Source organism: Eurytemora carolleeae, unplaced genomic scaffold, assembly GCF_000591075.1.
Source record: "Eurytemora carolleeae unplaced genomic scaffold, Eaff_2.0 scaffold84, whole genome shotgun sequence".
Lineage (NCBI taxonomy): Eukaryota > Metazoa > Arthropoda > Copepoda > Calanoida > Temoridae > Eurytemora > Eurytemora carolleeae.
In genome coordinates, this window is record NW_019396074.1 from 381,300 (window position 1) to 395,957 (window position 14,658).

The window sequence follows — 14,658 nt, forward strand, 5'->3', positions numbered from 1 at the left end:
CTTAAAATCTTTATCTGATCAAATTTTCTTTAGTAGAAATGCGCAAGTCACTTTTGAAAAGAACTAAAATTTAATCAGTTGCATTTAAGATAATTTCCTTTCCTGAGTCCGAATTTAATGAATTTTAAGAAATTTGAGTATTACTGTATTTTAACACTTCAATATAAAGAAGAGAAATTAAATTACCAATATTTTCCAGATTCAAAAACTCCATGTTTAACGTCTTCGAAATATATAAAATAACTGCACTCTTCAATTTATGGGTTACACGGTAATTTCAATATCAAACTTTTTTCATGGCAGCTAAACGTTTTTATTGATTAAAACTTAATTGGATTCAGTAAGCTCTGTTCACATTTCTTTTATTAATCAATTTTATTGAAATACAAAATATTTACTTTTTTAGTTATTCTATATCGACTTATCTCGAACAATCAATGTAATGTATTATTCAAGGGTGTTATTTTACAATCAACAAAGGTAAAAAAGTACATTTAACTACAAATATTGGGACAAATCATTTTTTTAAATTCTCCCCTCCCCCCCCCCATTCTCCTAATCTGTACAACACGAGTAAAAAGCATAAATCATTATCCAATATGGCTGCACTGCAGTGCATTGTTTTTATCATTAATATTCATTTTCTGGAAAACCTTAACCATAAATATTAGAATATATTTAGCTGACAAACTGGATTCTCAAACATTTTGCGACCATACAAAAGAATCTGTAGCCTTTTTTACATGCCTTTAAAATATTGACGATTTTATTCAATCTTAAAAATAAATAAAGTTTTTCTGAAAGGGTTCTCATTTCTTTAAAACGTGAATAGGTTATTTTAAAAGATAACTTTCTGTTCGTTTTTATAAAAATTATTATTTTTCCATGAAGTGTTTATTGAGGTTGGAAAAGTTACAGATAGATAAATATTCTGTAAAAGTTTGTAACTCCTATAGTACATAATACAATTATTATTTCCAGCATTAGGTTGGAGGCAGAAGTTAAACTTGATCCAAGGAGTAAAACCGCCTGAAATTATTTTAAAGGGACCTAGGGACGAAATTTAAACTGACCCTCAAATAAACACAAGGGAATTGAGTTTTTGCAACAAACTCATATTTTATAATCCCTTTATCTGTTCAACCTGATAGTGTAAATCTTTAATATTTCAAAGTTAGATAATTTGATCTAAAAGATTCATAGTTTGAAATATCTAAGATCTACGACATTGGATGGTAAAGATCTATTAGAAAATCAGAGTTTGGGGCAAAGACTCAATTCCTTTAAAAATCAACAATTTTTGGCTAGAAAAATAAAAATATGATTTTCCTAGATTAGATCCATTGAAATTACGTGATCAGTCCCTTTAAAGAGATGCCTACGGAATTTACACTGTCTGTTTTCTAATATTCATGATTTCCTGCAACTATAAACTTTTTTCTTTCTTTGCCAAACTATAAAATAAATCATTCCAGTCTTAATCTAAACTTGGGATCGTCATATTTAAAAAGTTTTATGTCGTTATAGTCTCATCCTTTGTGGGTAACCCTGTATGACATTTTATAAGAAACTACTGTTAAGAAATACCATCGTTACTACTAATCAAAACTTAAAGCAAAATCAACTGCACTAAACTGCCTAAATCGTAAATTATTCCATTTTATTATTGGAATCTTGAATTTATGAATACGCAAATAGATAATGGTTAATGATTTGAAAATATTACATAGTATTTTTTACAGGAGGGGTCACAAAAAAAGAAACACTTTTTTTGCTTTTTTACAGGAGGGGTCACAAAAAAAAGAAACACTTTTTTGCTTTTTTTACAGGAGGGGTCACAAAAAAAGGAAACACTTTTTTGCTTTTTTTACAGGAGGGGTCACAAAAAAGAAACACTTTTTTGCTTTTTTACAGGAGGGGTCACAAAAAAAGAAACACTTTTTTGTTTTTTACAGGAGGGGTCACAAAAAAAGAAACACTTTTTTGCTTTTTTTACAGGAGGGGTCACAAAAAAAGAAACACTTTTTTGCTTTTTTTTAAAGATTCATTGACTCTAGGACACACTAAGCACTTCAAGAAATCAATACAACTGCAATATTCTACAATTTAAAACAACAAATTGAAGGCTTAAGGTAACTTTTAACAATGTCGTTAGATGAAATTCAGTTTCTAAATTATGTGTTTTTTGATAAAACTATAAATTTATAATCCAATATTTGCGTTTTCTTTTCGTGAAAATCACAAAATTTTACATATTGAGATTATTAGGAATTTCTAAGATAAAATTTATGCTTCTAAAAATTAAAAAAATTATTTTTGTGAAAAAATTTATTAGAATATATTATTAATCATTTTTATAAACTAGCAAAGGTTTTTGTTTAATATTTGATAGAATTGATTTATAGTGTCGATCCATAACATGGTCGCAGGAAACCACTTTTTAAACTTTTAATTTCTTTTTGTCCTTAATTGAGGCCCATTGTTTGCTGCCGAACTGTTTTGTTCAAATCATGCAGGAGTAATCAAAAAGATTATTATTTATAGTTGTAGAATAAACACACATGCAAACAATGTTGATTGTTGAGTTTATTTAAAATTTCTAAATATACCATTGCTAAAATTACAATATATAAGTGTGACGGGTTAAAGGGACTGTATTGCTAAAATTACAATATATAAGTGTGACGGGTTAAAGGGACAGTATTGCTAAAATTACAATATATAAGTGTGACGGTTTAAAGGGACTGTATTGCTAAAATTACAATATATAAGTGAGGAGGGTTAAAGGGACTGTATTGCTAAAATTACAATATATAAGTGAGAAGGGTTAAAGGGACTGTATTGCTAAAATTATATAAGTGAGAAGAGTTAAAGGGACTGTATTGCTAAAATTACAATATATATGTGAGAAGAGTTAAAGGGACTGTAAACGTAATTTCACATGTCTCTTCATTGAAGGGGTAATAAATTACCTAATTAAGTATGAATAAGATATCCATGTTTTTGTAACTGTAAACTCATTATTTGTGATTACTCTACATGTCGTTTCCAGAAACATTGGAGAAATTACAGAATGAAAAACTTTTCAAGCTTGGAAAACCACGTTAATTTATTGATTAATTAATTAGTTAATTAATAAATTTATTGACTAAATTAAGGTCAATGATACCGCTGTGAATCGTGAATACTGCATGACCCTCGCTAAAAATAACATCGACTCCAGATTTCGATTAGTAAATTAGCTATTAAACTAATCCCCCCCCCCCTCTATAGCTTCTCAAAATTTTATATTTTCCATTAAACAGGTGAATATTGATTTAATAAAGGTTTCAAGGGTATCGCGGTGTGAATCGGCCATTGTCATCTTTGCATGGAAGGTCATTTAAAATTACTCCTACAGTTCCTTTCAACATGTGAATACTGCAAGAAACCAAATCAATGATACCCTTTGTTTTTACTCGATTTAACCAAGTTTCCCATTAAAAACTAATCTGAAGAGAAATTACGAGAAACAATTGGTTTTAACTAACTTTCAAGCTTCAGAGCAAATATCAGAGCATTAGAGAAAGTTTCCCTTTTCCATCATTGGATTAAAGGGATTTTTTTCCTTCATTGAGTTATAGTGATTTTTTCCTAAATTGGAGTAAAGGGTATTTTTCCTTCATTGGATTAAAGGAATTTTCCCTTCATTGAGTTAAAGGAATTTTTCCTTCATTGGATTAAAGGTATTTTTTTCCTTCATTGAGTTAAAGCGATTTTTTCCTAAATTGGAGTAAAGCGATTTTTTCCTTCATTGGATTAAAGGGATTTTTTCCTTCATTGAGTTAATGGGATTTTTCCTAAATTGGAATAAAGGGATTTTTCCCTTCATTGGATTAAAGGGTTTTTTCCTTCATTGGATTAAAGGGATTTTTTCCTTCATTGGATTAAAGGGATTGTTTAATTTCATTGGATTAAAGGGATTGTTTTCTTTTATTGGATTAAAGGGATTGTTTTCTTTTATTGGATTAAAGGAATTGTTTTCTTTCATTGGATTAAAGGGATTGTTTTCTTTCATTGGATTAAAGGGATTGTTTTTAATCATTGGATAAAAGGGATTGTTTTCTTTAATGGGAAGAAAGGGATTGTTTTCTTTCATTAGATTAAAGGGATTGTTTTTAATCATTGGATTAAAGGGATTGTTTTCTTTAATGGGATTAAAGGAATTGTTTTCTTTCATTGGATTAAAGGGATTGTTTTCTTTCATTGGATTAAAGGGATTGTTTTCCTTCATTGGATAAATTGATTGTTTTCTTTCATTGGATTAAAGGGATTGTTTTCTTTCATTGGATTAAAGGGATTGTTTTTCATCATTGGATTAAAGGGATTTTTTTCTTTCATTGGATTAAAGGGATTGTTTTTTTCATTTGACGTCTTAATTGACTTTTATAGTTAATTCATCAGGGGCACACACATGTATTTGTCCCCGAGGGGGGGGGGCTTAACCTTTTTCCACATTAAATGGAGCAGTTTTCAAAAGATCAGCCTTACTTCGGTCATTTAGACGTACAACACAATGATATTGTTTTTTCCACAGTGCGCCTCCAGTTTATTTCTGAATTTTAATATTCTACTGTATACTTATTATTTTTATCTGTTTCAGAGCTTTTGAATGTCCTTGCTCAAATGTGGACATTATGGTACCAAGACAGCAATTTCAAATTAAGGTTAGAATGTGTTTTTTTCTTGAAAATGAAATTTGTTTATGATATTATTCTAATTCATATTCCCTGGGTTCTTGCACTGACACAAAGTAAAAGTAATTTGAATAAAACTCTCTGGTTTCCTCTGTTATATAATTTTTATTCTTTTTCTCTATTTCATGATATATATGCATATAAATATTATATGATATATCTATCTGAGGGTGAGCATCAAGTGTTGTTATTTTTTAAGCAATAGTTACATGTTTGCACAATTCATTTACATCCAAAGTTCTTGAATATTTTAAAGAACAGAGCGAACTTAACTGAGATCAGAGGAGGGAACTCTTCCATTGTGGATATAGAGATGAACGCTTGATCTTGGTCTTTTGTAAATCTGCAGATTAATTTAATCTGTTTACGGTAAACAGTAAAATTGCTTGAAATTCAACCAATCAGAGTGTAGTATGCTGAAAACAAACAGCCAATCAGATTCAGAAGCCAATGAATTTTGCGGTTAACTAAAAAATGAGAATTTGTGGATATCCAAAATCAAGACTATATAAAGTAAAAGTAGATTGTCCAAACAATTCAAAAGTGCCCACCGTGGATATCGAGATCAAGCGATCAGAATAAGGGGTTGATAAAAGTAAAAAACTGTTTGCCAAAAGTCTTTTTTTTTAAATCGTTGCTTTAGTAAATACATCCGACGACTCTAGAGGAAAAGGATAAGGTCAATCTTCCAAAAAATCGATATTTTATTCCTGACATAGATCAATGAATAATTCAGTTTTTATGAAAAAAAAATTTGAAAACTAATCCGGATTCAGTTTTATTCAAGGATTATTTGAAAATTATACAATTCAGTTTTATTCAAGGATTATTTGAAAATTAAAGGAATTCAGTTTTATTAAAGAAATTATCTGAAAATTATACGAACGAACTCAGTTTTATTGAAGGGATTATTTGAAAATGAAACGAATTCAGTTTTATTAAAGGTATTATTTGAAAGTGATACAGATTCAGTTTTATTGAAAGGATTATTTGAAAATGATACAGATTCAGTTTTATTAAAGGTATTTTTGAAAATGATATGAATTTTTAAAGGTATTAAGATTAAGATTAGCAGTGTGTTTAATTGTAGGATTAGCAGTGAATTTAAGTGTAGGATTAGCAGTGTATTTAAGTGTAGGATTAGTAGTGTATTTAAGTGTAGGATTAACAGTGTATTTAAGTGTAGGATTAGCAGTGCATTTAAGCGTAGGATTAGCAGTGTATTTAATTATAGGATTATCAGTGCATTTAAGTGTAGGATGAGCAGTTTATTAAAGTGTAGGATTAGTAGTGTATTTAAGTGTAGGATTAGTAGTGTATTTAAGTGTAGGATTAGTAATGTATTTTAGTGTAGGATTTGTAGTGTATTTAAGTGTAGGATTAGCAGTGCATTTAAGCGTAGGATTAGCAGTGTATTTAATTATAGGATTATCAGTGCATTTAAGTGTAGGATGAGCAGTTTATTAAAGTGTAGGATTAGTAGTGTATTTAAGTGTAGGATTAGTTGTGTATTTAAGTGTAGGATTAGTAATGTATTTAAGTGTAGGATTATCAGTGTATTTAAGTGTAGGATTAGCAGTGTATTCAAGTGTAGGATTAGTAGTGTATTTAAGTGTAGGATTAGTAGTGTAGTGTATTTAAGTGTAGGATTAGCAGTGTATTTAAGTGTAGGATTATCAGTGTATTTAAGTGTAGGATTATCAGTGTATTCAAGTGTAGGATTAGTAGTGTATTTAAGTGTAGGATTAGCAGTGTAGTAGGATTAGTTATGTATTTAAGTGTAGGATTAGCAGTGTATTTAAGTGTAGGATTAGCACAATTTTACTATACAGATAAGCTATTTTTTTGAAATGTATGCACTATGCAAAAATACAATGGTTAGTGTGAGACGAAGTGTTTGTCACTCCTAGATGTATTTCATATTTCAAATTGGAACTTTTATTTTTCAGGAGGTAAACTCCGAACACTCCCTTTAAAGTTGGAAACCTGGACTTGACATTAAGTTTTATTACTACTCAGTTTCAACTCTCAAGAGACAGGAACTGACTCTTAAAAACTAAGTTTACACTCTACAGCTTGAACTGGGTGCTGCAGATATAATTGCTTAAAATATGATTTCTTGAAACGTAGTTTCTGGGGACTAATATTAGTATGTTTGTTAATAAACCTATGTTTCGGATAGGATTGGTCAAAATGCATGAAGATAATGCTATTAAAAAAAAGGGGAACGTTAACGTAGGCAAGACAGTATCAGGATGAATGTTAATGTTTAGGTTATAGGCAGGACAGTATCAATATGAATGTTAATGTTTAGGTATGGTAGGAAAGTATCAGGATGAATGTGAATGTTTAGGTAGGCAGGACAGTATCAGGATGAATGTGAATGTTTAGGTAGGCAGGACAGTATCAGGATGAATGTTAATGTTTAGGTAGGCAGGACAGTATCAGGATGAATGTTAATGCTTAGGTAGGCAGGACAGTATCAGGATGAATGTGAATGTTTAGGTAGGCAGGACAGTATCAGGGTGAATGTGAATGTTTAGGTAGGTAGGAAAGTATCAGGGTGAATGTGAATGTTTAGGTAGGCAGGACAGTATCAGGATGAATGTGAATGTTTAGGTAGGCAGGACAGTATTAGGATGAATGTTAATGCTTAGGTAGGCAGGACAGTATCAGGATGAATGTGAATATTTAGGTAGGCAGGACAGTATCAGGATGAATGTGAATGTTTAGGTAGTCAGGACAGTATCAGAATGAATGTGAATGTTTATGTATGGTAGGGCAGTATCAGGATGAATGTGAATGTTTAGGTAGGCAGGACAGTATCAAGATGAATGTTAATGTTTAGGTAGGCAGGACAGTATCAGGGTGAATGTGAATGTTTAGGTATGGTAGGACAGTATCAGGATGAATGTGAATGTTTAGGTAGGTAGAACCTTACTAGGATGAATGTTAATGTTTAGGTAGGTAGGACAGTATCAGTATGAATGTTGATGTTTAGGTAGGCAGGACAGTATCAGGATGAATGTTAATGTTAGGTAGGTAGAACCTTACTAGGATGAATGTTAATGTTTAGGTAGGTAGGACAGTATCAGTATGAATGTTGATGTTTAGGTAGGCAGGACAGTATCAGGATGAATGTTAATGTTTAGGTAGGCAGGACAGTATCAGGATGAATGTTAATGTGCAGGTAGGTAGGACAGTATCAGGATGACATGTTAATGTTTAGGTAGGCAGGACAGTATCAGGATGAATGTTAATGTTTAGGTAGGCAGGACAGTATCAAGATGAAACGCCTTCTCTCCCTATGTCTCCTTATCCTAAAGGTAAAAAATGCATTATACCTATAAGAAACAGTGGAACCATATTCATTGCTAGGGGTTTAGATGCAACCAGTTTAACCATTTGTTTAAAAATTTACTTTTGAAGTGAAATTGCTGTGGTGCACTGCACAACTGGTGTGTTTTATGTTTTTTAACTATCCAAAATCATAACTTAAGCCTAAAAGTAGTTGTATATCATTATATATATATATACATGATGTCACATAATCTGTATTTTTATTGATACAGTTTTGTTGAAAATGTGTACTTTATGTTACTGGTAATGTATACTCTAAAAGTTTGCCGTGCAAACATTGAAAAATATATATAAGAAAAGTAGTTGTATATCATTATATATATATATATACATGATGTCACATAATCTGTATTTTTATTGATACAGTTTTGTTCAAAATTCAAACAAAGGTGTTTTCCGGTTTTCTTGCGACGGAGTTTCCGATAAAAAAGGGATTTTTAGTTATTGTGAATCAAAGGCTTACACAAGCCTAGTTTTTATGCTTGTATAAGCCTTAGGTTCACACTAAGTTAAAATGATTTTAACTCTTCAATATTACTTCTTCTGATAGTTTTCCTTTTTAATTTTGTATTTTTATCAGTAATTTTATTAAACTTTAATCAAACATTTATTGTGGATAGACATCCTGAAATGCTAACCAGCAGAGAGAAAAAGAAATCAAAATTTATCAGCATTTTTTTTTTAAATTGTCTTTATGATTTATTTTTAAAAAATTATTAAAAATCAGCTTACAAGATATCAGTAAAATGGAGGGACGTTTATTTAGAATGTTAAAAAGCAAGGAAATATAAATTTCCCCTGAAGGGGGGGGGGGGGTAAATAGTTCATAATTCACCCCTCTCCCGCGAAATAGGAGCGTATTTGTCTTTCAACTTAGAATATCTGTTTTTTGCAGAATATGTTCATTGATATTGATTATTGATGGAGAAATTATTTCTTAGAAATTTGCAAATATTTTACTAAATACAAAGTTTGATAGAGCGTGAGATGTAAATATGAAAAATTTATTAGAAATCTATATTTTAATATTGTGTGCGCTGTATTTGCAAATTTCCCCAGTCTAATAGCGTAATGTCTCCTAGGTATTATAAAGATTTTAAGTGAAAAGCATATTTTGCGCTTTTTGGAAAAAAGTCTTTCCGTGACACGGACTGGTACTCAGGGGCGGATACAGTATTTAAGTGAGGGGGGGCAAGATTTTTTAGGAAGCAAAAAATGAATAATTCTGAAGCAAAAATCGTGCGGCAGGCAAAATTTTTTTTTGACTTAAAAGACCCAAAAAGAGTCAAAATTAATGACTTAAGACTAAAAAACTAGATTTTTAAATTTTAGGAACAAAATTAAAGGATTAGAACAGGAATTTAGGAACAATTAAAAGATTGTTCAGGAATTAGGAACAAAAATAAAGGATTAGGACAAGAATTTAGGAACAATTAAAAGATTGTTCAGGAATTAGGAACAAACATATAGGATTAGGACAGGGATTTAAGGTGGGTCGGACACAGTATTAGGAACTGGAACAATAATAGGAACATTAGCAATTTAAGAACAAAAAGAAATTACTAGTTATACTTAAATGCATGAAAATTAGGAACAATAATACAATTTTGATAAATGAGTATTGATTAAGGAACATTACTAGATATGAACAATATTATAACATAAGTCTAGTTTCTTACAAATTTCTAATTCTAAATTTATCGTTAACAATAACATTTATCAAATTGGTAACATTTTTTGCCTCGAAATCTCAGGGGGGGGGGGCGAATGTCCCCCGCCCCCCCTGTATCCGCCCCTGCTGCAGTACTGTGATACATGATCCAGAAATTTCCTATCATCCGCGAAAATTCTTGTTTCATGTGCGCATCAATTCTAGAACTTTTGCCCAGAGTTTCTCATTTAATCTTATCCTCCAATTGTTCCAGAAAAAGGTTTCTAAATTTTCCAGCTGACGAGAAAAAAGAATATGAAATAAATAGTGGTCCGTCCGTGAACCAGTATTGCCACAAAATATTTTAAAATAAATATAAAAAAACACCTGTAATTATATTTTCAAATAAATATAAAAAACACCTGTAATTATATTTTAAAATAAATATAAAAAACACCTGTAATTATATTTTAAAATAAATATAAAAAACACCTATGATTGTCTCAAACGAAACTATATCTATAGGATGGCATGTCTGATTTAAAATTTAAAAGCATATGTCGTTTCTGCATTTACAGAAACGACGTGGTTTGATTTTCAGAATTAAATACTTTTCAAGCTTTAAAAAGCGACGGTATCATCCATATTATTGATCAAATTATCGTGCACTTATTAAAATATAACAAGGACAGTGTCCGAATTTAATGAATTTAAGCTGCGTCTTAAATTCCCTAAAGACCGGTTTCAATTGAGCGCCGGCTTAAATCTTGAAGAATTTAATACAATTTTATTATTTTAAGTGTAACCAACCATATTTGAGCCGCGGCTTAAATTTAAGCGGCGGCTTAAATTCTTTAAATTCGGCCTCAGTTCCTTTAAGTTAAGGTTTACTGTCACATGAATTTAAAAACCTGAATATTAAATTTCTCTGAACCAATGCATGAATGTCTTTTTTATTTTTTTGACAAAAACCTGGATTTGCCTGTTTTGTATATTATGATTGTTAAAAGTTGATAGAATTATTTAATTTTCAACTTTGAATCTAGAGCAAAAAAAAAGTAATTCAATTGATATTTTCTTTGGTTTCTGCATCATTTATTATTAATTAAAGTGAAAACAATAACTGATATATAGATAATTGATAATAAATTTAGTTAATTTTAATTTTTTAACTTTTTAAGTAAATTTTTTTAAAAACATGATTGATTTGTTGTTGTTTACAGGACAAACTCCAGAAATACAAACTGTGAGAAGACCATCTCCGGAATTTCTTAGGAGTTTGTATTTTCTGGAGTTTGTATCTCCTCAGTTTGTATTTTCTGGAGTTTGTATCTCCTCAGTTTGTTTTTTCTGGAGTTTGTATCTCCTCAGTTTATTTTTTCTGGAGTTTGTATCTCCTCAGTGTGTATTTTCTGGAGTTTGTGTCTCCTCAGTTTGTATTTTCTGGAGTTTGTATCTCCTCAGTTTGTTTTTTCTGGAGTTTGTATCTCCTCTGCAGTTTATATTTTCTGGAGTTTGTATTTCCTCAGTTTGTATTTTCTGGAGTTTGTGTCTCCTCAGTTTGTATTTTCTGGAGTTTGTGTCTTCTCAGTTTGTATTTTCTGGAGTTTGTATCTCCTCAGTTTGTTTTTTTCTGGAGTTTGTATCTCCTCAGTTTTATATTTTCTGGAGTTTGTATCTCCTCAGTTTATATTTTCTGGAGTTTGTATCTCCTCAGTTTGTATTTTCTGGAGTTTGTATCTCCTCAGTTTGTATTTTCTGGAGTTTGTATCTCCTCAGTTTTTTTTTCTGGAGTTTGTATCTCCTCTGCAGTTTATATTTTCTGGAGTTTGTATTTTCTGGAGTTTGTGTCTCCTCAGTTTGTATTTTCTGGAGTTTGTATCTCCTCAGTTTTTTTTTCTGGAGTTTGTATCTCCTCTGCAGTTTATATTTTCTGGAGTTTGTATCTCCTCAGTTTGTATTTTCTGGAGTTTGTGTCTCCTAAGTTTGTATTTTCTGGAGTTTGTATCTTCTCAGTTTGTATTTTTTGAAGAGTTTATCTCATCAGTTTGTATTTTCTGGAGTTTGTATCTCATCAGTTTGTATTTTCTGAAGGGTTTATCTCATCAGTTTGTATTTCAGGAGTTTGTATCTCCATAGTTTGTATTTCAGAAGTTTTGTATTTCCGAAGTTTAAGTTTGTCCTGTCGACTAATTGATAAATCCTAAACAATGGCTACCAAATTTTCAAATCCTTACATCTTTATCTAAAACTTAGATTATTTAATCTAACAGAATTCAACGTTAGAAATATCTATGGACATATCTAAGGTCTACAACATGGGGTTGCACAGATTAAGAGATTAGAAAATCAGAGTTTGTGTCAAATACTAATTCTTTTGTTTGATTTTAGTTTGGTTTGGGTCGAGGTCGGATGGATACTAATGAGGATATGTTGTGCAAGGAGAACGGAGAAATAAATACTCATATTTGTTTACCAAGGTTAGAATTCAGGGCAGTTTATATTTTTAAGTAATAAAAAATATTTTGATTTTAGAATCTAATTACTTACGAAATGTATATATTGTATACAATTTTAAAAATGTTTTCTTTGAAACTTAAACGAATAAATTTTATCGATTTCATTTTTTAAAAATATAGTTTTAAACTTACCAAAAAAATATATATTATTTCAGATTTCAAAAATTTGATTTTTCTAATGTACATATTATATATTGAAACCAGAAATATGTAAAAATAGTTCAATACTTTTTTATGTTTCTAATTTGATTTCTCCTTTTTCGAATTTTTGGAGTTTATTGCAAATATGGTAAGTGCGACCCTTCTGTTTTATTTATTGTTCAATAATTTCATGAGTTAGAAACTAAACAGTTTTAAAGTTTAGACAGTTCATGACCTCCAGTATGTTTTCTATATAAACGATACAAAGTTTTAACATTAATATAAAACTCTTGATTTAAAAAAAAACTTGGCTGCATTTCTTGCTTAGGAATAAGACTTAAAAACTGAACAGTCGTTTACATCCTTTTGCAGAATTCATCTCTAAAAAAAGTTCGAACAAATCCTGAAAAATTTCCCATGCCTTGCTGACATTTTTGATTTTTCGAAGGTTTCAAAAAAATGTTTTAAACTTTCATATTTTTAGAGAATACAACTTTAATTTCCAATACATTGTAATATTTCATATTTCTAGAGGATACAACAAGTCTGATTTACCATACATTCTAATATTTCATATTTCTAGAGGATACAACAAGTTTAATTTCCAGTACATTGTAATATTTCATATTTCTAGAGGATACAACAAGTATGATTTACCGTACATTTTAATATTTCATATTTCTAAAGGATACAACAAGTTTGATTTACCGTACATTTTAATCTTTCATATTTCTAGAGGATACAACAAGTCTGATTTACCGTACATTCTAATCTTTCATATTTCTAGAGGATACAACAAGTCTGATTTACCGTACATTTTAATCTTTCATATTTCTAGAGGATGCAACAAGTCTGATTTACCGTACATTTTAATATATGATATTTTTCTAGGGGATACAACAAGTCTGATTTACCGTACATTTTAATATATTATAGAGGACGTGAGTCAGACTCTATTAAAAACGCATAAATAACTTCCAGTATATATATTTCTTATAACTTATTACTAGAGGGTTCAGAACTAGAGTCAATATCGATATCACACGTGTAGATGTTTTATCAGTACTATGCCCCATATCCGTTCTATCTCATTCTGTTGAATCTTGTGGAACTTGTTTAACGCGGCCAGGCATCGTCTTCCACAATATCATATTTTTCTAGAGGATACAACAATTATGATTTACTGTACATTCTAATCTTTCATATTTCTAGAAGATACAACAACTTTAATTTCCAGTACATTGTAATATTTCATATTTCTAGAGGATACAACAAGTCTGATTTACCGTACATTCTAATATTTCATATTTCCAGAGGATACAACAAGTTTGATTTACCGTGCATTTTAATATTTCAGTTTTCTAGAGGATACAACAACTTTAATTTCCAGTACATTGTAATATTTCATATTTCTAGAGGAAACTACAAGTATGATTTACCGTACATTTTAATATTTCATATTTCTAATAGATACAACAACTTTAATTTCCCGTACATTGTAATATTTCATATTTCTAGAGGATACAACAAGTATGATTTTCCGTACATTTTAATTTTTCATATTTCTAGAGGATACAACAATTATGATTTACCGTACATTTTAATCTTTCATATTTCTAAAGGATACAACAAGTTTGATTTACCGTTCATTTTAATATTTCATATTTCTAGAGGATACAACAACTTTAATTTCCCGTACATTTTAATATTTCATATTTCTAGAGGATACAACAACTTTATTTTCCAGTACATTGTAATATTTCATATTTCTAGAGGATACAACAAGTATTATTTACCGTACATTTTAATATTTCATATTTCTAGAGGATACAACAAGTTTGATTTACCGTACAACAACCAAGTCAATGTAATTGACATAGGAATTGATATAACTGATGTTCTACGAATAAATGACAAGGTAAGGTTTTGAAACAAGATTGAATCCCTATATACAGGGTTAACCACAAAGGATGAGACTTCGGAGATGATTGTACGGAATTTCTACTGTCCTTTCCCTTATATTCGAGATTCCCTGTGACTGTAAACTTGATTCTCTCTTAGAAAAAATAAAAAAAAGGCCATTAAAAAACTACATTTAAGACAGAAGACTTTATTTCACCTTACAATCGTCATTTTATGGGTAACCCTGTCCGTTCCGGGTCTGAAACTTAATATAGGGTATCACTATGAATAGTATCGGAAAGTTGGAACAGAATTTTATGAATTTGAATCATTTAAAATTTGAATAACC

General features: G+C 30.2%; 1 protein-coding gene across 1 annotated transcript in view; it reads left to right on the forward strand.

Moving 5' to 3' along the window:
- The window catches only part of LOC111713981 (glycine receptor subunit alpha-1), a 71,706-nt gene that overhangs the window by 2,837 nt on the left and 54,211 nt on the right, over positions 1-14,658 (forward strand). Inside the window, exons 2-5 of the mRNA XM_023488986.1 lie at positions 4,643-4,706; positions 8,004-8,062; positions 12,139-12,227; positions 14,232-14,325. Of these exons, the coding sequence (XP_023344754.1) occupies positions 8,024-8,062; positions 12,139-12,227; positions 14,232-14,325 (222 nt within the window). The 5' untranslated portion in view covers positions 4,643-4,706; positions 8,004-8,023. The remainder of the gene's footprint in view (positions 1-4,642; positions 4,707-8,003; positions 8,063-12,138; positions 12,228-14,231; positions 14,326-14,658) is intronic.